The sequence below is a fragment of the Mastigoproctus giganteus genome, chromosome 5, assembly GCF_048544385.1.
Source record: "Mastigoproctus giganteus isolate SK-2022 chromosome 5, ASM4854438v1, whole genome shotgun sequence".
Classification (NCBI taxonomy): Eukaryota; Metazoa; Arthropoda; class Arachnida; order Uropygi; family Thelyphonidae; genus Mastigoproctus; species Mastigoproctus giganteus.
In genome coordinates, this window is record NC_143579.1 from 69,008,751 (window position 1) to 69,033,812 (window position 25,062).

The window sequence follows — 25,062 nt, forward strand, 5'->3', positions numbered from 1 at the left end:
TGCTCTCAGTTATTACAAAATCATTTAGCTTCCTGTTAGAGTTTAATAAGCTTTTGGCCTCCACTTCCCTACAGAATTCCTCATGTGTAGATGCAAAATACTTATTTAGTTTGTCAACTATCTAAGCAGGATTATCGATATCAGGAAGACCAATCTGATTTATCCTCTTGAAATTTTTCTGTTTTTCTTTGCATCCTTTTCCAAAGATTTCTCATAATCTACCTTCGCTTGCCTAACCTCCTTTCTAACTTGATTGCACATGCACTTATATCTACCATAGGCTTCTGTGTCACCTGATAATTTATATGCATCCCATGAATTTTTCTTCTCTGTCACACTCATTAGTTCATTTGATATCCATTTGGGCCTAATCCTTGAACAATATTTCTTAGTTGGTATGAAAAGCCTAGTAGAATTTAAAAACTGTCTGAGACCGATGTAGTCACCGTTATAAAAGCAAAAACCCTTCCCTTTACCCGTGATGGTAGTTACATCTGTAAGTAAATCCACATCAGTATGCTGTGATCACTGCCACGTATTGGTTCCTTTATCTGCAAACTCTTAATGCATGAATAATCACTGCTGATAATCAAATCCAGAGTATTGCTCCCTCTTGTTACCTCTTGAATATGTTGCTGTAGAAAACAATCATCCAGTAAATCCACAAAAGTCTTGCAAGTGACTAACCCACAAGTTCCAGTCAATATCTGAGAAGTTAAAATCAGCCATTATAAGACATTCCAATTTACTGGCACAGTATTTCTCTGTATAGTTGTTCATTGTACTCATCAGAGTGATTAGGCCTATAACACCCTCCTACTCTCATTTTTGCTTTCCCAGTGCTTAATTCACACCAAACTGACTCAACATCGCACTGTCCACCAATGTTAACTGGATGCACTGCCTTAGATTTTATGTTTCTTAACTAACAGCATAACTCCACCTCCCTTCTTATTCTGTCTATCCTTTCTGTACACATTGTACTCCTCAAATTTCAATTCTACATTCCTTATATTGGTGTGACATCACATCTCTGATATCCCAATAATATCTGCCTTTGATGCCTTGACCAGCACTTCAAATTCATCAAATTTATTTACTATACTTCTAGCAATTTTGTACGTGCAAGTATACATGCACCTGTTTTTTAATCTTATTTACCCTAACACAGCCCATGTATTTACTTGTTTCGTGACTCCCAGCAGTTCTTGAAATCCCCAGCAACTTGCTTTCCAGGCTGCTGCTCATTCCAATAGAAGTAGTGCAAGAATTACTTCCCCCTCTGCCTGCAGCTACCATTAATCTATTAGTCTGTGAATCTTCCCAAACTAGCAGTTTCCCATCCCACCTAATATTGCCTCGAAAATATCAGCAAATATTCATGCACCCGGTCTATTTAAGTGTATCCCATTCCTGTAGAGCAATCTCTCCTGTTAACAAGCACAGACTATGCTGAGCAGAATCTCAGCATGGTCTGTGAAAATTCTACCTACCCCATGATCCTTGCATAATCTCACCAGGGCCAAACTGACTGACTAGGCTCTTATCATATATTCTGTCCTATTGTGTCTGTACAGAATTGCAGACACTTTCACATTTAACCTTAACTCGCTACTTTTTTCCAACAATCACCTGTACTTGTTAAGTAAGTCTGCAGATCTCCTACACTTAATGTCATTAGTGCCAACTTGTACAACGATATCACCTTTTGTGCCCTTAAAAGGTGATATCTGCTCTACGTCATTAACTTTTGCCCCTGGCAGACTTTACATATATAGCATGCAGTCTACCAGGTGCTACAGTGGATGCTAAAAATATGATATACCGATGTGCAGTCTACCAGCACTATAGTGCTGCAATAGTAAATAATATTCAAAAGTATTAATGAAAAAGGAATCAGCAGATGGATGGAGCAGATTAATTAATTCTTTAATTCATAAAGTTTTGTGCTTTTTCATTCCAAACAATGTTAATACAGGTTTTGTGCTTTTTCATTCCAAAAAAATGTTAATACAGGTAGTTCTCGACTTTACAAGTTAATTCATTCTTAGCGCGAGCTTGTAAAGCGGGAATTTATTTCCCATAGACATAAGGTTAAAAATAGGGGTTACGTTCTCAACAATGAAATTAGTTAGCTAATTAGTTTATGTTTAAACAATGATTGATTTATCGAAAGAAATGAAAACGTAGCCTGTAAAATCAAGCAAATTATAATAATAGAGAAATTATTTACGACTTACAAATATTAAAGAATGTTTATTCTTCATCATCATCAACTAAATGTACACTCATTATTGGCTCGGCACTCGCTGGTTTGTTGCACAAGGAGTCGTCTTCTTCAGAAATTAGCATTAGCATTAGTAGAGGCATATGATGCAAGAAAGCAAGCTTATTCAGCATCAGCCAAAAAAAAAAAAAAACACACACACACCACTCCCATTTCACCCCTCCGTTCGTTCGAAATACCTGTCCAGTTGAGCTTTAAATTTGTTTAGGCTATCAACTTCAACAACAAGTGATGGAAGTCGGTTCCACCAACCAACCACCCGCTGGCCAAAGGCAAATTTCCGCACATCTATCCGACATCCGTCCTTCCTCAATTTGAATTTATGCCCTCTGAGGTGATTATTCTGAGAAAGATGAAGAATCCCATTGGCATTGAGCATGCTCAAACCATTCAAAGCCTTATACACCTCTATCAGATCACCTCGCCGGTGCCTAGTCTCCAGACTCTGTAATTTGCAAAACTTAAGCCTTTCTTCGTAAGAGCAACCCTTTGTTCCATTTACTAATCTTGTTGCCCTTCTCTGTACCCATTCCAGCAGCTCTACATCCTTCTTGAAATGAGGCCTCCAGACCTGTATACAGTACTCAAGATGTGGCCTAACCATTGCCTTATACAAGGGAATAATCACCTCCTTATCCCTGCTAGAAAAATTCCTGTATATCATTGACAAGACACCATGAGCTACTCTTGCAGCTCGTCTGCACTGCTCAGAGAACTTCATATCTGCCTGCACAATTACCCCCAGGTCCTTTTCATTCTCCACCACTGTCAGTGTAGTACCGCAGAGTTGATACATTGCTCTGGGGTTACTGTTACCCATATGTAGTACTTTACATTTGTCAATGTTAAACTTCATTTGCCGCCTCTCAGCCCATCTGTTCAACCTTTCCAGATCCTGTTGCAGCAGCATAGCGTCAGTAGTGTCCTTAACGACCCTGCCAACCTTTGTATCATCTGCAAACTTAGACATTAAACTTGATATCCCATCATCAATATCATTCATAAACACCGAAAACAACAATGGACCCAACACTGAACCTTGAGGAACTCCACTAATAACATTAGTCCACGTTGAGCAGTGTCCATTGATTACCACTCTCTGTCTTCTGCCACTCAACCATCCCCTTATCCATAGCAGCAATTTGCCTCCAATGCCACACTGCTCCAATTTGTGCAGCAGTCTTCCATGTGCAACAGTATCAAAAGCCTTTCTGAGATCCAAATATATAATATCAAAGTTATTCCCTGCATCCAGTTCTTTTGTGACTACATCATAGTATCCAATCAAATTGGTCAGGCAAGACCTGCCCTTAACAAAACCATGCTGCGTCTGAGCTATAACTGAATTCTTGTCTAGATGATCCTGCAGTGCTTCTTTAACCAGTGCCTCCATTAATTTACCTGGAACAGAAGTTAAACTAACAGGTCTATAATTACTTGTGTCAGCCTTTGATCCTCCTTTGTGAATTGGGGTTACATTTGCACATCTCCAGTCTATGGGTACCTCCCCTGAGTCCAAAGAAGTTCTCATAATTATGGCTAGGGGTTTGCATACTTCCTTTGCTGCCTCCTTTAATATAACTGGATAGATCCCATCCACCCCAGGTGCCTTTTTTATGTTTATCCTCAACAATCTCTCCTCCACTTTCCTCTCGGTTATTACAAAATCATCCAGCTCACTGCCAATGTTTACTTTACCTACATCATTCTCCTTCCTGAATAACTCCTCATGCGTGAATGTAGACTTAATGTCATTAGTGCCAACTTGTACAACGATATCACCTTTTGTGCCCTTAAAAGGTGATATCTGCTCTACGTCATTAACTTTTGCCCCTGGCAGACTTTACATATATAGCATGCAGTCTACCAGGTGCTACAGTGGATGCTAAAAATATGATTTACCGATGTGCAGTCTACCAGCACTATAGTGCTGCAATAGTAAATAATATTCAAAAGTATTAATGAAAAAGGAATCAGCAGATGGATGGAGCAGATTAATTAATTCTTTAATTCATAAAGTTTTGTGCTTTTCATTCCAAACATGTTAATACAGGTTTTGTGCTTTTCATTCCAAAAAAATGTTAATACAGGTAGTTCTCGACTTTACAAGTTAATTCATTCTTAGCGCGAGCTCGTAAAGCGGGAATTTATTTCCCATAGACATAAGGTTAAAAATAGGGGTTACGTTCTCAACAATGAAATTAGTTAGCTAATTAGTTTATGTTTAAACAATGATTGATTTATCGAAAGAAATGAAAACGTAGCCTGTAAAATCAAGCAAATTATAATAATAGAGAAATTATTTACGACTTACAAATATTAAAGAATGTTTATTCTTCATCATCATCAACTAAATGTACACTCATTATTGGCTCGGCACTCGCTGGTTTGTTGCACAAGGAGTCGTCTTCTTCAGAAATTAGCATTAGCATTAGTAGAGGCATATGATGCAAGAAAGCAAGCTTATTCAGCATCAGCCAAAAAAAAAAAAAAAAAAAAAAAACACACACACCACTCCCATTTCACCCCTCCGTTCGTTCGAAATACCTGTCCAGTTGAGCTTTAAATTTGTTTAGGCTATCAACTTCAACAACAAGTGATGGAAGTCGGTTCCACCAACCAACCACCCGCTGGCCAAAGGCAAATTTCCGCACATCTATCCGAAATCCGTCCTTCCTCAATTTGAATTTATGCCCTCTGAGGTGATTATTCTGAGAAAGATGAAGAATCCCATTGGCATTGAGCATGCTCAAACCATTCAAAGCCTTATACACCTCTATCAGATCACCTCGCCGGTGCCTAGTCTCCAGACTCTGTAATTTGCAAAACTTAAGCCTTTCTTCGTAAGAGCAACCCTTTGTTCCATTTACTAATCTTGTTGCCCTTCTCTGTACCCGTTCCAGCAGCTCTACATCCTTCTTGAAATGAGGCCTCCAGACCTGTATACAGTACTCAAGATGTGGCCTAACCATTGCCTTATACAAGGGAATAATCACCTCCTTATCCTGCTAGAAAAATTCCTGTATATCATTGACAAGACACCATGAGCTACTCTTGCAGCTCGTCTGCACTGCTCAGAGAACTTCATATCTGCCTGCACAATTACCCCCAGGTCCTTTTCATTCTCCACCACTGTCAGTGTAGTACCGCAGAGTTGATACATTGCTCTGGGGTTACTGTTACCCATATGTAGTACTTTACATTTGTCAATGTTAAACTTCATTTGCCGCCTCTCAGCCCATCTGTTCAACCTTTCCAGATCCTGTTGCAGCAGCATAGCGTCAGTAGTGTCCTTAACGACCCTGCCAACCTTTGTATCATCTGCAAACTTAGACATTAAACTTGATATCCCATCATCAATATCATTCATAACACCGAAACAACAATGGACCCAACACTGAACCTTGAGGAACTCCACTAATAACATTAGTCCACGTTGAGCAGTGTCCATTGATTACCACTCTCTGTCTTCTGCCACTCAACCATCCCCTTATCCATAGCAGCAATTTGCCTCCAATGCCACACTGCTCCAATTTGTGCAGCAGTCTTCCATGTGCAACAGTATCAAAAGCCTTTCTGAGATCCAAATATATAATATCAAAGTTATTCCCTGCATCCAGTTCTTTTGTGACTACATCATAGTATCCAATCAAATTGGTCAGCAAGACCTGCCCTTAACAAAACCATGCTGCGTCTGAGCTATAACTGAATTCTTGTCTAGATGATCCTGCAGTGCTTCTTTAACCAGTGCCTCCATTAATTTACCTGGAACAGAAGTTAAACTAACAGGTCTATAATTACTTGTGTCAGCCTTTGATCCACCTTTGTGAATTGGGGTTACATTTGCACATCTCCAGTCTATGGGTACCTCCCCTGAGTCCAAAGAAGTTCTCATAATTATGGCTAGGGGTTTGCATACTTCCTTTGCTGCCTCCTTTAATATAACTGGATAGATCCCATCCACCCCAGGTGCCTTTTTTATGTTTATCCTCAACAATCTCTCCTCCACTTTCCTCTCGGTTATTACAAAATCATCCAGCTCACTGCCAATGTTTACTTTACCTACATCATTCTCCTTCCTGAATAACTCCTCATGCGTGAATGTAGATGCAAAATACTCGTTTAGATTGTTAGCCACCTGAGCAGGATCCTCAACTGTTGAACCATCAATATCCAGTGGACCAATCTGATTCATCCCTTTCCTTCTCGAGTTCAAGTATGTAAAGAACTCCTTTCTGTTTTTCTTTGCATCCTTTGCCAAGGATTTTTCGTAGTCTGCCTTTGCCTGCCTAATCTCCTTTGTGACTTGGTTACAGACCAACTTATATCTATCATAGGCTTCCATGTCACCCATTAATTTGTATGTATCCCATGCATTTTTCTTCTCTGCCACATGTCTCATTAGTCCATCTGACAACCATTTAGGCCTAAACCTTGAACAATATTTCTTAGTTGGTATGTAAAGCCTGGTAGCCACCAAGATTAGTTCCTTGAATGCTTCCCATTTTGAGTTTGCTGTTGGTAACATCATCAGTTGGTCCCACTGTATAGAATTTAAATACTGTCTCAGACCATCATAGTCGCCTTTACGAAAACAAAAGCCCTTCCCTTTACCTCTGATGGTAGTTACCTCCTTGAGTAAATCCCACTTCAACACACTGTGATCACTGCCACCTAGTGGTTCATTTATCTGCAGGTTCTTAATGCATGAAGAATCACTACTGATAATCAGATCAAGAGTATTGCTCCCTCTTGTTGCCTCACGAACATGCTGATGTAGAAAACAATCATCCAATAAATCCACAAAAGCCTTGCTAGTGTGCGAGTGACCAACCCACAAATTCCAGTCAATATCTGGGAAATTAAAATCCCCCATTATAAGACTCTCTGATTTACTGGCCCACTCTATTTCCCTGTACAATATATTATTATACTCATCAGAGTCATTAGGCCTATAGCACACTCCTACTCTCAATTTTGATTTCCCTATGCTTATGTCACACCAAACTGACTCGACACTGCCCTGTCCATCGATGTCAACTGGCTTCACTTCCTTTGACTTTATGTGTTTCTTAATTAATATCATAACCCCTCCTCCCCTCCTCCCCTCCTGTCCTGTCTATCCTTTCTATATACATTGTATTCCCCAAATTCCAGTTCCGCATTACTTATATCTGTGTGACACCACGTCTCTGATATCCCAACAATATCTGCCTTTGATGTTTTGAGCAATACCTCAAATTCATCAAATTTATTTACCAAACTCCTAGCATTGGTGTACACGCAGGTATACATGCACCTGTTTCTATTCTTAGCTTCAAGAATGTTTCAAGAGACATTTGTTTCCAAGATAATCTTCTCTTTTAATTATAAATTTCACGATTGCATGCATAAGCATTTTTTAACGGCACACAGAAATTGCAACTAACACAATTTGCGTGGAGTAAAAGTTTACGAAGCTTAAAAAAAGGAATGAAGAGAAGATTCTAGTAAAGGGGAAACATTTCACCATAATAACGTAAAAACCACAAAATTCCAGTTATCGGTATTTTCGCAAAAGCAAGAAGATTGAGTTTACTACCCATTTATAATTGCTTGCAGTAATAGAAAAGCCCAATAAACCAGAAAGTGCAAATTGTTTTATGGTTGTGACCTCCAGAAATGTGCTTTAGAAAAATATCACAAAGGCGTTTAAAAATTGGTTCTTATAACAGAACATACGATAACGATGAAAGTGTAGTGCATTTTAATGATTTGAATTGGTAACTAATACAATTTACAAACCACGCTCACGACCTTTTATATCACCTTAAGGTCAGCTTGTAACCTTAAAAATTACATTTTAGAGAGATAAATAGCATAGTTACACAGCGAAAATTTCAACTTCCGAGATCTTGACACGGATTACCAAAAACAATGTGTTATTGGGTTCACATTACAATATTTTAACGATACGATGGCGTCTCTGGAACTGATTAATATCGTAAAGTGGGGTACACTGTATTGTATAGCTACGCACGTGGTTTGGAATGAGGTATTTATGAATGTTTAACATTCATTTTTTGAAATTAATGTTCATATTTTCGATTTTGTTGATACTTTGGGGAAAAAACTCATAAACCCAGGAACTCGTTAAACGAGTTCCTGGGTTTCTGAGTTCCTGAGCACTGCCTGTATATGCTTCTGAAACATCAACTGCAGTGTCCGGTAGAGCACATGCTGTAGCATCCATTTTAGCGTGCAATCTACCTGATGCTACAGTGGATGCTAAAAATATGATATATGAATAAATAAAAAATATGAATGTGATAAAAACAAAATTATGTGAAGGAATGGGCAAATGAATTTTAATAAAGAATAAATATTAAATACTATCCTTTATTAACGATACACAAATAGGTTATACCCATCAATTCTTGGTCCATAATTCCTGTTGTTTTGTACAACTAAATTACTCTCTTTGGAGAGTGGAGCTTGGTCGCCATTTAGCATTCTCCCACAATTATATTTCCGTCGACCAGCAAATCTTGTTTCGTCAATTATGGGGTTAAGCACTTTGCCAACCATCTTACCTCTTGCATTGTGTGAATCAGTGATTCCACACACTTCTCTGCATGTTATACCAGTCAGTTATAGTATTGTAAGACTTTCCTGTTAGAGTAACTGTCATGTATTTCCAGTACAAAAAAAGAACACCAATTTAAACTTTCCCACAAATGCAGATTGCAATGTAATTTGTTGTTCATGTCTGTATAATGGAAGAATGCATTGCCTTTCCAGACAGAACATGAAGTTTGGCACCCTTTACGCAGACAACAAAGTATAGGCCTATATTCTCCACCTGTCATGTTCTCTTTTTTCTTCGTGATGCTATCACATCAATGACAAGGCCCCAAGTCTTAGGATATGTCCAGAAGATGGTGTTCACATAGAAATGCAACCACAGTGTCTTCTGTCAAGATGACACTGTAAAAATCATTCAACAGCACTGCTGAGGGTAAAATTTTTAGACTTCTATTCTTAAACTTCAGAAGGATACAAATGTTTGTCTTCACTGATCCTCCTTTTATAAGGTCAGTTAGGGTACCGGTAAGGTTCAGTAGGATTAAAAGGATTAGTATGACTAATTGTCAGTGATTGCCCCCTTTCCCCAAGTCCTAATAATTCCCTTATCCCAATATAAAACCAATATTTGGCTTTTTCTTTTTAAATGATATTCAAAGTGTATATTGTTTAATGTACTATTTAACCTGTTTCTGTATCATTCATAAAGGATACTATTTAATATTTAGTCTTTATTAAAAATAATTTAACACATAATTATGTGTTTTTATCAAATTCATATTTGTCATATTTATTCATATATATTTTTAACATCCATTATAGCATGCGGTATACTGCACAATATACTGTATTCTCATACTACAGCATGCGGTAGACAGCAACTATAGTAGCACCAAAAATACTTTTAATTTGGCTTTTCTTTAATTTTTCTTTTTACAAAACATCATTATAACACAATATAACAGGAAAATGGACAATTTTTCATCCTTCACTACCTTTTCTTTCCCTATTTGTGCCTTCACTACCTTTTCTTTCCCTATTTGTGCAAGTTTATTAACAATACCTGTTGTTTTTTGTCCTTCCACAACCATATTTTTTTGCTATTTCCCCATCAAGAAACATTTGCAAATAACACACCTGCATGATCAGCACAACTTAGAGGGAGATTATGTTATAAGATAAAAGATGCAAATAAACATTTGGCATGTATGACATCATCATCACTACAAAATGCAACATCTATATTTGCATTTCTTTCTATACACTGTTATTGTTATTTGGTTTTTAGGAGCATTAGCAACTAAGGCCATATTGCTCCGAGGATATGCGGTGGTCATTCCCTGACCTTTCCGCATCCTCCGTATTTGGTGGTCACGGGCTCAAACCCCGGTCTAATCAAGAAGCGTGTGCTACGCACTGCTGTCTATACACTGCATGCCATTGCTATTTTTAGCTACTTGCAAATGTCTGATTACATTGCATTTCCCATCACTTAAATAGAAAAATTGCATCTATATAGGATACACAAGGCAAATGTGTTACTTTTTTTCAGATTTTACAATATATGGAAAATTTTACATATATAGTAAGTCCCCGACTTATGCAAATTCGGACTTACATAAATTTTTCTCACTCAAATTTTTTTTTTTTTTTTTTTTTAGAATTGTAAAATTTAAAACAGTAAAAAAAAAAAAAAAAATATATATATATATATATATATATATAAGCAACCAATAACAAACATGGCACGCACAAATTACACAAGTGAGATACGGAGTAACACACTTAAAAAATAGGAATGAAGAGAAGATTCTGAAAAATTATTTATGGTTTTTTTATATGACTGAAGATTTTAGTGAAGATAATAATAACGTAAAAACCTACAGGATTCCAGCTATATGTATTATCAAATGCAATAAGATCGAGTTTACTACCAGTTTATAATGAACTGCACTAACAGAAAAGCCCAATAAACCAGAACCTGCAACTTGTTTTTATTGTTTTATCATAGTGACCTCCTGAAACGTGCTTTAGTAAAATGTGAGCTCATGTGAGGTGATAATAGTGTGGTTCTGCCTTAAACCTGTGAAGTTCTTTGCAGAAAATTTCATTCTAAGAGAATAAGTGAGAGCAGTACAAGTAAATCTATCAAGAAAAGGAAAGTGATTAATTTGGATCAGAAAATTAAAATAATAAGGATGTATGAAAATTAGCCTTAGTAGAGACGTATGATGCAAGAAAGCAAGCTTATACAGCATCAGCCGGAAAAAAAAACAAAAAAAACTTCCCATTTCATCCTCATCCATTCATTCCAAATGTTTGTCTAGTTCTGCCCTGAATTTATTTAAGCTATCAACTTCCACAATGACAGATGGAAGTTTGTTCCAGCAATCAAATACCCTGTTGCAGATCTTCTTGCAGCAGCATACTGTCATTACTGTTATTAACAATCCTCTCAACCTTTGTATCATCTTCAAACTTTGACATTAAGCTTGATACGGTCAAACATTAACTAGTATCTTAACAAGTATCGTGAGGAATTTAGATTTGTCAGTGTCAACAGTGAACACAATAATAAAAGCCAAAATACGAAAAGTGGTGAGGGATCAGCACCAATGAAGTCAACTATAATAACCAAGGCTATGAAATATATATCACATTTTACTGTACAATAACATGCGTTTTTTCTTCCTTTTATGTTTTCTTTTCTTATGCCACTGTGTCTAATTCACTGCTGTCCCCAGATAAAGCTTTTAATTTAACTAATTAAAAATATATAACTAATTAATTGAAAAATATATAACTATTTTTCTTCATTCTTCTGAGGATATTATGTGGTTACTGTAATTTTGGCATATCATGGATATGGTAGCAGCAACATTTTATTAGTCATTCCTGAGTTATGTAAAACTCAATTTAAGTAAGGAGTCCTGGAACATATCCCTTACGTATGTCAGGGACTTACTGTGTCTTCTGAAATTTTATGTCATATCTCTTTGGCATCTTACTGAAAGCCATTGTTAATTAGCCTTGCATACTGTGGAACAAATGCACATAAAGAAGTTGTTAATTAAAATAAGCAGGAAAAAAATCCACAAAATATTTATAAAATATTTCGGATTTTAATGTAGTTTTATTACTTTTGATGAAGAAAAATGTTGGAGAAGCTCACTGCACCAACTATATTACAATATCAAGATGGAACAGGTCAAATTGAGTAAAGGCAGATTCTTCCTTTTAATTCCAGAGAACTGGCAGCTATGTATACAACAGGAAACAGCAATTATAAATTGCCAATGTTCTTGAATAAATGACACAAGAGAGGTATTATAAATTCTGGTGCTGAACCTCTTATTATTTCTTTATTGATATTGAGGTAAGTATTTCAAAATTTAAAGTCGAAGTCTGCTGTGACACTAAAGAAGACAGGATGGCTAATGACAAAACTGAAGGATACTACTTCAAGAAGATTTAGATAAAATATCTGGATAGGCTAAGAAATGATAACTGAGTTTTAACACTGGAAAATACAAGGTCTTACATTTGTTTAGCAGTAATCAGAGTAACATACCAAACTCAAGAGTTGATAATGAAAACAACTTGAGAACAACTATACAGCATGATATAAGTTCTCTGAACAGTGAATGAAATGCTAATCAACCCAATGGTTTGTCCACGATATATAAAGTCATTCACAAAGATATGGATAACTTCAGGAGCTGATTTCTGAAGAAATTTAAAAAAAAGTTCATATGAACAAGGGTCCATTCTGAATAATTATGCAGGACTTAAACACAGGACTAAAATCAACTTATCTATTCCAGCAATCAACGCTGGAATCTTCAGGTAATTCTCCAATCCCCACTGGAGAATTACCTGAAGATCCACATTACTCCGGGGCTCACATCTGGTGAGTATGGGCTTGGCACACCCAGGGTCCTGAGCTGGATATCATCATTCTTCTCTTTCTTGGCAATTCCCTTCTACTTCTGACTCTCTCTCTCTCACTCTCACACTCACACACACACACAAACACACAGCAACTTTTTTTTTTTGGCTGGTGCAACATAAGCCTCAAGCTTCCTTGCACCATATGGCTAATAATATTAATAATAATTTAAGGAATTGGTAGTGGATATTTGAGAAGTTGAAGCTGTTTGTGCCGTGCAAGGTTTCTAATACTGGGAGGTGGATTGCTGTGCTATTATCAGCAAGAAAATGTGAATTGGAATATCATCGGTTTGGCTGAAACAAGAAGAAGAAATGAATCACTTATAAGTTTATCAAGTGGAAATCTGCTGTACACCAATGGAAACAGTGAAAGGAGTGAAGGTGGAGTTGGGTTTCTGGTCCATAAAGATTTTAAAAACAACATTTTGGAATTCAAAAGTACATCACCAAGGGTGTCAAGACTAATACTCAAGATTTCTAAGAGGTACAAGCTAAAGATTATAATGATTTATGCACCAACATCGAGCCATGATGATGAAGAGGTTGAAGAAATGTACACCGAAATTAAGTCTTCTAGATGAGTAGAAAACCCACTACACTATTATTATGGGGGACTTCAATGCTAAGGTTGGAAAAAGGCAAAACAGCGCAGAAAGAGGAACTATAGGAAATTTTGGAATTGGTGAAAGAAATAAAAGTGGTGAAAGACTTGTAGAATTTGCAGAATCTCAAGGACTGTCAGTAATGAACACTTTTTTCAAGAAAAGGGTGAACAGAAAGTGGACATGGAAGAGTCCAAATGGATTAACAACTAATGAAACCGACTTCATCCTCACTAACAGAAGATATATTGTGAATGATGTTACCGTCCTGAATAAGGTAAATGTTGGAAGTGATCACAGAATGGTAAGATGTACACTTGATATAAATGTAGGAAAGGAAAAAACTGACTCGAGTAAATAATACAAAGGTCTTTGAGATAACAGAAGAGGAGAAAAAGCAGTATGTACTGGAACTTAAGAACAAGTTTGAGCTTCTGCAGACTACTCAGGACCAAGATATCGACGAGGAATATTACAACTTTCTGAAAGTGATAAAGCCCAAGAAACCTATAGGGAAACAGAAAGCCAAAGAAGAAAAAATTAGTCAAGAAACACTTGTCGTGATGAACCGAAGACGACAAATGAAGAGCAAGAAAAACACTGACAGGGAGAAAATTGAGTATACTGAGTTATGCAAAGCCATTAGAAAGAGACTCAGAGAGGACATAAGAAGATTTAACACAAGAAAAGTAGAACAAGCATTAAGGGAAAACAAAGGATTTAAATCAGCAGCCATGAGCAGTAATACAGAAAGACAAATGATACTGAAACTGAAGAATAGCGATGGTGTACTTATAAACAGCAGAGAAGGCATAATTCAAATAGCCGAAGACTACTATAGAGAATTATACAAGGAGCGAGGGAATGATACCAACAGTGGGGAAGATGGATTGCAAAGTAGCAACACATACAACATACCCGATATTCTTCCTGATGAGGTAAAACATGCACTGAAGAAAATGAAGAATCGGAAAGCCCCGGGGGAAGATGAAGTTACTGTAGAGTTGTTAAAATTGGGAGGAAGAGACATAACACAAAAACTGGCAAGGCTCTTCACAAAGTGCATTAGAAAAGGTGTGATGCCTAAGCAGTTGAATAATGCAATCATAGTTTTGCTGCATAAGAAAGGAGATAAATCAGAAACTGGAAATTATAGACCAATTAGCTTGTTATCCCACATCTACAAGTTGTTCACGAGGGTCATTACTAACAGATTAGAAAGAATACTTGATGAGAATCAACCGAAAGAGCAAGCTGGCTTTAGGACAGGATTCTCAACTATGGATCACCTTCACGTAATATCACAGCTAATGGAGAAAGCAAATGAATATAAAACACCATTATGTCTGGCATTTGTGGATTATGAAAAGGCATTTGACTCCATACAGCATAAGGCAATGTTTCGGGCACTGGAAAGACAAGGCATAGATACTCCATATATTATGATTTTGAAGAAAATATATGCGAGTGCTACCTCCTTTATTAGACTAGACAAAGACAGTAGCAAATTTAAAATCGAGAAAGGAGTTCAACAAGGAGACACAATATCTCCGAAGCTGTTTACTGCTGCCCTTGAGGAAGCTTTCAGAAGATTAGACTGGTCGCAGAAAGGAGTCAATGTGAACGGAGAGTACCTAAACCATTTACGATTTGCAGATGACATTGTGGTCATAAGCCACGATCCCAAAGAATTAGAGAAAAATCTTAATCAGTTATGCACAATTAGTAAGGATTTTGGACTAAAGATGAATATGGCTAAAACAAAAGTAATGATGAACAAATATGCCACGGAAAGGGAAATAACGATTGAAGGAGCAATAATTGAAAAGGTGGAGTCATATACCTATCTGGGACAAGTTATTAGCTATAATAATGATAAATGGCTGGAAGTCAAGAGAAGAATAAATTTTGGATGGATAGCATTCAGGAAATATAGTCACATACTGAAGAGCAATATCCCAGTTTGTCTGAAATGTAAAATAATGAATCAATGTATACTCCCCACCATGACTTATGGAAGTGAAACTTGGGCACTCACCAAAAGAATGGAAGAGAAGAATGGAACGAATTATATTGGGAATCAGACTGTTAGATAAGAGAAACACATGGATTAGACAGCAAACTCAAGTAGAGGACATTCTTATCAAAACTACAGAACTAAAATGGTCTTGGGCAGGACACATAGCTCGAAGACATGATGACAGATGGACTAAGAAAATAACAGAAAACCTGGAAGACAAAGGCGGAGATGGATAGATGAAATTCATGAGTTTTTGGGTAGTAAATGGATGGCCAGTGCTCAAAACAGAAGGAACTGGAAAGTTGCTGGAGAGGCCTTCATCCTGCAGTGGATTGAAAATGGCTGATGATGATGATGATGATTATCAGCAAAACTATGGATAGGATTTCCCGTCAATGAAAGAAGATCATTAATATACAAGAGGAAAAGAGTGGAAAAAAGAACTGAACCTTGGGGAACACCAGTATTAGTCGAGAAGTTAGAAGACAGTGAGTCATCTACTATCACTGGCAGTGAGCATCAGAGAGAAAACTGGATACTCAATTACAAAAAACAGTTGGCAAGCTGGAAACTTATTCAAAAGACCTTTATAGCAAGAACAATCAAAAGCCCTTGAAATGTCAAGATTGACTGCTTTTGTGTTTCACCAAATTTTCCATGAATTTGTCTGTACATGGGTAACATAAGCCAGTATATCACCAGTGGGTCGACACTGACGGAATCCATACTGGCAATCACTGATCAGATGAAAGGTTTCTAGATAGTTTAGGAGTTGGTGGCTAATGGATTTCCATTATTACAGAAAAGAGTAAAAGTGCAAGGGAATGATAATTGGATGGAAGGGATTTGTCACCCTTGTTAGGAACTGGCTGAACATGTGCAAATTTACAAGCAGAAGGAAAAACACCAGTGAAATAAGAAAGTGTAAAAGGTGGCAGAATAGGAGTAAGCTCAAGAGCACAAGTTTTGAAAACTGGAGAAATACCATCAGGAACTGGAATTTTCTTGCCATCAACACTGTTCAAAATTATGGAATGTATACTGGGTATTTAATACAATTTTTTGAAGCTATAATACATAACAAGAATTCTCAAATAAACAAAAATAATATAATCCTTCAACGTGCAAAGATAACAGTCAAGTAACTTAATATTGTAAAATTACTGTTCCAACATGCAAAAAAGTTAGTATACAGGGATTTCTTTATTAATAACAAATGTTGAACTATAACTAATCTAAAACTTTACAAAAAAAAAAAAAATCTCATACGTTGGGGGAAACACTTTTTTTCTGTTGATTTGAAAATATAATGATACAGCCTAAAGTGCAATAGTTATGAAATGGGTGTATCACGACTGGCCACCAAATCCAGTTCACTACTGATTAAGTCATAATATGACTGGGCTCAGTGTTGGGTACACAATTAGCCATTAAACTCTTCTTACTGCCTGATATGTGGGTCATTCCATATCAAGTGGCCTAGGGGTCCCTGCTCGACCATCTTCAATTTTGTTTAAACTTGGTGTGGATGTTTAAACAGGTTTCAAATATAGCTGTGAAAAATTTCAGTTCAAAATATAGTATGCTTGAGGCACAAGCACCTTTTTTGTGGAGGTCACTTGGGTTATACGGAATAAATCACAAAATGTTTTCAAGGTTTTAAGTATTACAGTTGCACTACATTGAGAGGTAGTGCTCTGAAACTTGGTATACCTAGTGAACTTTTGGCAGAGAATACAGAACTTTTGGTGTCCAGGCTCAAAATCCTTCACATTTTTTACAATGCGGTCTAAAACTGGCACCAAAAATTTGTTGTGACAAATTTAAGCAAGGCTTTTGAAAGTCATAACTTTGAAATAAAAACCTTTGGTACTTTCTTCTTTGGACATTCCACTTACCAACTGCATGAATTCAGCCTAACTAAATATCAGCTCTTATACTTGTTTTCTGGCTGAGATATTTTTCTTCAAAGATTGACTCAAAAATTGAAAGTCAAATTTGACCTATCTTAAGGAGCAAATATCTTAATGTGGGACACCTGCAATTCTCTCGTTTTTGCCACCACTGGAAAGAGCAGAGTTTCAGCTACAAGGATCATGGTTTATCTGTTTTGTGTCTTTGCACTTAAAGCATTAAAATTAAGCCTAAACATCAAGTAGTTTATGTGCTGTATTGTTATTTTGCAAGATCTTTTTTGTTACAGAACAGTTCCTTAATTCCTGCCTAATGTTTAGAATAATCTAGAAATAGAGTATATTCTAGAATTCTGGAATATTCTAGAATACCCAAGAATTCTAGAATATTCTACAATTGTGGAATATTCTAGAATTCAAGAACATTCTAGAATATTTTTGAATTAAAAAAAAAAAAAAAAAAAAAAACCTGATGAACATTCTAGAACTCTGGAATATTCTAGAATCATACAAAAAAAGTATAAATAGCTGATATTTGAACCATGCTGTTATTAATGTGTTTTATCTTCATGATGAACAGGTTTTTTATTTTGATCAATTTTTGATTGTTTGATTGTAATAAAGTTAAGTTTTCATTTCTTGCAGAAACGTCAACTTATTAGTCAGTATGAAAGCCATGGAATCAGAAGATTTTGCTAGAGATAAGCTGGACTCATGCACATCAGTCATATGGATAATTCTAAATGTCACGTGCTATCCTATACATGCAAAACTGAGTTAAAATTATTTAAAGAATTTGAATTTGAAGAACAACAGCTGATAGATCGAGGTTGTGGATTAAAACTGGGTGAAGAAGACAATATCTACATCATGAAGCTTTGCTTTTGAAAAAATTTGAATTTTTGTAATATTCATGTTGCAATCCTTTCCAGAAGAAAAATCATATGGTAAAAAAAAAAAATTTACAACCAATTGATTTGTCAATGGCAGACTACCTGAAAGACCTAACAAATGTAAACATAAAACCAGACCCGAAGCTATGCTCATCATGCCGAAAAGAGTCTAATAGCCAAAAAGCAGCATCAACTTCATTTGGATCAGACCATGATGACAAAATGCATGTGACTGAAAGCTTGAACACAAGTTTGATGGATATTGGTATTTATTCTCTGAAATTTCAGCGAATGGCTAAGAGAGACTCACAATTCTATGCCAAAAGGAAGGCAAGTCAAGTACAAGATGTAATTGCCAGTAAAATTGCATCTATTGGTGGCTTGGATCCAAATGACATCATGGAGCTAAGTGCAAGTCATCAGTGTGGAAATTGCTTAGCTTACAATGAGCTGCTGAAAGAATTGAAAGAAAAGTTGATGGTATCAAGTCATTCAGAAATACTTCAAATATTAACACTAGCTCCAGTTAGTTAGTCCATAAAGAAAACAATGGAAGAGTTTAGTGTCTCAGAAAGAATGATCAAGAAAGGTAGAAAACTTAAAGCAGAAGAAGGAATCATGGCCATATCTGGAAAAAAGCAAGGAAAAAAGCTTTCTGAGCAAGTAAAGAAAAAGATGATGGAATTTTTTTGAAGATAATGAATTTAGCTGGATATACCCTGGAAAGAAAGATTATATTTCCATTAGAAATGCAGATGGAATAAAAATGCAATGCAAAAGCGACTACTACTCAGCAACTTGAAGGAAATGTTTATAACTTATCAAGATAGAAATGGATCTGACATTGAATTTTCTAAATTTTGTGAACTTCGACCCAAGTGGTGTGTCACAGTTGGTGCACCAGGAACACATTCTGTATGTGTATGCACAATCCATCAAAATGTCAAGTTAATGCTAGCAGCAAGTCCTGTTGAATGTGATTACAAGGTTCTCATTGGTAAAACAGTTTGTGATTTGGAGTCAAAAGATTGTATGCTTCATCAGTGTGAAAAATGTCCAGGAATAGATGAATTAAAAAAGTTTCTAGAGAATATTTTTGAAAACAATGACCACAAGATATTGAATTCAAGCAAATAGATATACACTGGACACAAAGCAATTAACAGATTTTACTGAAGAGTGAGTACAAAGGTATTTAACCTTTGCTGTCATCACTACATTGCTAAACAACAAAGCTACCATTTGAAATCAATAAAGGAAAGCCTAATGACAGGAGAACTGGTCATCTTAATGGATTTTGCAGAAAATTATTCATTTGTTGTGCAAGATTCTGTTCAAGGGTTCCACTGGGAGAATAGCCAAGCTACATTGCATCCATTTGTCATTTATTACAAGGATGTTGAACTTCAGAATATAAGTTGCTGCATAACCAGTGACTGAATTTGACATGACAACTGCAGTGCATGTTTTTTCTAACCAACTTAATTGAATATTTGAAGAGTTTCATGACAGAAATCAGCCACATTTATTACTTCAATTATCATTATCAGCCATATGGTGCAAGGAAACCTGAGGCTTTTGCTGCACCAGGCAAAACAAATTTCTGATTTACCCTGAGAGAGAGAGAGAGAGAGAGAGAGAGAGAGAGAGAGAGAGAGAGAGAATCATCAAGAAAGAGAAGAATGATGATATCCAGCTCAGGACCCTGGGTGTGTCAAGCCCATACTCACCAGATGTGAGCCCCTGGGGGTGATGATGGTTCTGCAGCTCAATACAAGAATTTCGAGAATTTTATTAACTTGTGTCATCATCAGAATTTTGGTATCAGTGCTGAATGGAATTTCTTTGGCACTAGCCATGGCAAGTCACCATGTGATGGAATTGGTGGAACAATAAAACGATTGGCAGCAAGTGCAATTCCAATACCCAATTGAAAATAAAATCCTGACACCAAGAAACATGTTTGAATTTGTGACAAGCATGTGATTGGAATAAAATTCTGTTTTGTTTCTAAAGAGGAAATTGAGCAAATAAGGCCATTTCAAGAGAAAAGATTCATAGACGGTCATACTTTTGCTGGAACAAGAGAAAATCATCACTTCATTCCTACTGATGCAAGACAGATTCGTATTTGCAAAGTATCAAATGACACACCATCATTTGTAGCTCGTGCAGATCAGACTAGTGAAACCAATATTCAATATGTGCCAATTGTTAATTTACAACCTGGCCAATACATTGCCTGTATTTATTACAATAATTGGTGGATTGGAAATATTTGTGGAATTTCATTTGAAGAACATGATAGTAACAGTAATAGAGGCATGTGATGCAGGAAAGCAAACGTATGAGCTTATACAGCATCAGACAAAAAAAAAAAAAAAAAAAAATTCACACAACCATTCCCTCTAAATGTCTGTCCAGTTCCTCCTTGAATTTATTTAAGCTATCAACTTCCACAACAACAGATGGAAGTTTGTTCCAGCAATTAACCACCTACTGGCTAAATTCAAATTTCCACACATCTATTCTACAACTGTTTCTCCTCGATTTGAATTTATGCCCCCTTAGGCATGATGTATTTACCAATACATCATGTAGAACATGATGTATTGGTAAATTTCATGCATCCTCATGGAGCAGCTAGCTCATTTCACTAGCCTGCTAGACAAGATGTCTGCTGGATTCCTGAACAACTAATTATTGCCAATCTTCCAGCTCCAAAAACAACAACAATGGGACGACAAAATAGCTTGCCTGGAGTACTAATATCCACCATCAATGAAAAATTCCAGTCCATTACGAAGCAGTGATTCAGTATCTTTACTCTCACTTACTTATTTCAAATTGTATTAAGTTTTAAATAAATTTTGTTGCAGTTATAACTTTTTTCAAGATTAGAAACCAATAGAGCATCATCTTTATGCTTAGAATCCTGAATAAAGACCACTTTTCAGGCTTGGGAACTTGCACTAAAGAAACCCCATGCAATTTCTTCTCTTGCCATTTGCACCCCCATTGTAATAAATACAAATACAGATCTTTTTGTGTATTGGCAATATAAGCTTTCTTCTTAAACCAAAGGGCAGAGTAATTGCAGAAAATTTCACTCTTGTAAATGCAATAGTAATGTCTTTATTGAGATGTGAAACTTCACCTTCAAATAAGTATGCAAATATTATGTGGAAAATATAAAATGTTTAAGGCCATTTTTTAGGCCTTAAGTAGCAAGACACAAAACCACAATTCTTGTTGCTTAAAACCTACTCTTTCCAATGGTGGCAAAAATGAGAGAATTGAAGGTGTCCCACATTAAGATATTTGCCCCTAAAATAGGTCAAATTTTGAGTCTATCTTTGAAGGAAAATATCTCAGCCAGCAAAAAATGCATAAGAGCTCATATTTAGTTGGGCTGAATTCATGCAGATGTTAAATGGAATGCCCAAAGAAGAAGGTACCAAAGGTTTTTATTTGAAAGTTATGACTTTCAAAAGTCTTGCTTAAATTTGTCGCAACAAATATTTGGTGGCAATTTTAGACTGCATTGTTAAAAATGTGAAGGTTTTTGGAGTCTGGACACCAACAGTTTTGCATTCTCTGCCAAAAGTTAACTAGGTATACCAAGTTTCAGAGCACTACCTCTCAATGTTGTGCAACAGTAACTCTTAAAACTTTGAAATTTTTTTTGTGATTTGCTCTGCGTAACACAAGTAACCTCCACAAAAAAGGTGCTGGTGTCTCAAGCATACTATATTTTGAACTGAATTTTTGCACAGATTTTTTGGAAACCTGTTTAAAAATCAGCACCAAGTTTCAACAAAATTGAAGATGGTCGAGCAGGTACCATTTTCAAAATTTGGCCACTTGACATGGAATCACCCATGTCATAACCTAACTGAAAATTAAACTTACTGAAATTAAAATTACATAATGAAAGTTTAATTTTCACTTAACTGACAGCAAAAAAAAATGTTAGTACTGAGAAGGAAAAGCAATGCTAATTATCATATAATATGAATACAACCACCTACCTCTTCCTAACAGTTAATATGTAGGGGTTGCGTTATTAATAATAATAAATAAAGTAAAACATTACAAGACAAAAGTTTGAATTTTCAGTGCAAAGACAGGAAGTGAGAATGTTACTACTGTTGCTGTTGAGAGGGAAAAAGCAGTTTCAATCATTGATTATGGAAAAAACAAACAAAACATCCTACCATATAAAAACTTTAAATGATGCTTTCACTGTACATACAAAATCAGTTTATCAGCACTGAGGGAAAAAGGTTTGCTACATGCATTGTACCCATGTCTTCCAGAAAAGAAAACATGGAGACACTGTGAAGTGCATCAGGCATTTTTTCAATGGTATGTTTTCTTATTCCCCTAAATTTTTTCACCTGCTTGCCTGTGGCCGTGCTATTTTATGTAGTCCAAATCATGTGATGTGTATACTGAAGTGTGGATCATATTAAAAACAGTTTGTCTGAAACTTACTGGTTATGAGATAAATCTTACTAGAGTTTACTTTTGTTTAAAAAAAAAAAAAATCATTGAGTAGTATTAAACATTTTCTGGAATGCAAAATAGCAGGTTTTTTTAATTCCAACTTGGCCAATGTTGGTATGAGAAAATAGTGAGGGACAAAAGCATCAGAATCACTACAGTTGAAATAGTGACACAGGTCAGTGGCTAATATATTTTTTGTACTTGGCATTTTCCACTTTATAAAATAGGTGATAGATTTAATACACCAATGTGGTAGAAGACTTTTTCAAAACCCAAGAAGTGTAGGCAGAAAAACTTCATGTGAAGCACCACAAACACTCCAGAGTCCTTCAATTCACACTACTCACATCCTAATGTGAATCAAGTTTGTGATGTACTTCTGGTTATCTAGAATAATAAAGTAAAAAGGAAACTAAAATGTAAAGAAATAAAAAGGTAAAAAACTGTAAATAAGTTTTTATACTATTTGTGCTTATCTAGAATAAAGCTCACATTAAAATAAATCATCTAAAGAAAAAACATCCAGATAACTTGGGAAAGAAACCAAAAGGTTGAACTGATCTAAAAATATTAGATAATTACAGTAATAAAATAATCGATGATTTATTTTATTACTGTAATTTACTTGCCTGGAACCCCATTTCCAGGCAAGTAAGATGCAACTGTGAAGAGAATACGCAAAAATGGAAGGACATGTATATATTCTATTATGTTATATTTGAATCCCTCATATTGATTTAATGAGTTAAATTATAAACTGTGCATAAATGTATTTTTACTTATATACTTATAAATTTACTTATTTAGTTATATTTGTATTTCTACATAAGTAGAAATGCAAACATTTATGAAAGTTTATAATTTAAATTAATATTTAATATATACCTTCTTGTATACAATATTTTGATGTAATACGTTTCAGTATAAAAAAAAAAAAAAAAGCGGCAAATGTCATGACTTTACATTACTCGCAGTACACAATAGTTTTTTTTTTTTTTTTTTTGGTCGGTGCCGAACAATAATCGCTACATGAAATATATAATGTAAACCTTAGTCACATGAAATATTAGTTCAAAACATAAACCGTATGTTTTTTTTTTTCGCTGTTTAAAAACAGACTGAATAAAACGGGTGAAAGTAATCTAATAACTAATTAACATAATTCCATTATTATAATTGGTGTCTAATTTCGCACAGCATTCGATATAAATAACAAATCGAATTTCACAAAATTACGCAGTATGTGAGTGAACTAGTAATTGTTTACAATTCAGTAACTGCTGCCAGTGAGTGTGAAGTTATAGTACACCTTTATAATTGTTCACCTTCCATTTTTTTTTTTTTTTTTTTTTTTTTTTCATGTTTATGTTACATGTAAATACCAAACTGTGTAAATAATGATCCCTCTAAACATCGCCTAAAATTCATTAATTTAGATAGCTTATCCAAGAGAATTACCTGCGCTACCTTGGCCTTTCATACGCTGCATTTCAATGAGAGGGGAAAATAAAAATAAGTGCCTGTATAAAACAGTACTTTGCAATTCCACACAAAAGTGTTAATATATCACTGGTATTATCCAAAAGAGGTTAACAATATCAATGGAACACAACTCAAAAGTACAGCAAAAATGACGAAGCCATTTTGAAGCACAGATCGGTAGATTCCTGATCACCACTAACGGGCATGCTCGGAGAGATCGAACAATTCTTCACTAGGTGACTTCTAACACAAATGATAGCATCTAACAACACAATTATCGAGAGCTAAGTGTTTTAGGTTCTTTTTCGTTTTTCACAAATGATTAAAAAATTAATAAATCGTCAATAGTTCATATATCTACACACGAGAAAAGAGTGAACAATGGCGGCTTCTCATGTGCCTGACTCCCTTAGCACGTCAATTGTCACGTGACCTAAAATTCAACAAACTCCTATTAGGTTCAAAGATCGTATGTACATGGTATTAGTGAACGGGTTAAAGCCACTAAGAAGCCATTGAAAGCACACATTTCATGAATTCACAAGCAATATACCGGGTATACAAAATAACCAAATTGATGAAATTCATAAATTACAAAGGAATATAACCTTACCATATCTACAAAATAAGAGTGGAATACGATGGCAAGAACCTAGTATTTATTATTATTATTATTGCTGATCTTATATTATTTCTCTCTGATTGTAGTGTCAGCCATGGAGTGTCTTCTTTGCCCATCTTTCTAGCTTCGTTTGTACCTCCTGGTTGGGGGGCGACTCCTCGCTTAGATTGAGTGGGGTATAACGCTTGTCTATATTCCTTATGGCCTGGAAGAGTGCTG

At 35.8% G+C, this 25,062-nt stretch overlaps 1 protein-coding gene across 1 annotated transcript in view; it reads right to left on the minus strand.

Moving 5' to 3' along the window:
* The window catches only part of LOC150085469 (YTH domain-containing family protein 1-like), a 206,400-nt gene extending 181,782 nt beyond the window's left edge, over positions 1-24,618 (minus strand). The window contains exon 1 of the mRNA XM_090374051.1: positions 24,198-24,618. Within this exon, the coding sequence (XP_090230177.1) occupies positions 24,198-24,228 (31 nt within the window). The 5' untranslated portion in view covers positions 24,229-24,618. The remainder of the gene's footprint in view (positions 1-24,197) is intronic.
* Positions 24,619-25,062: the final 444 nt, after the last annotated feature.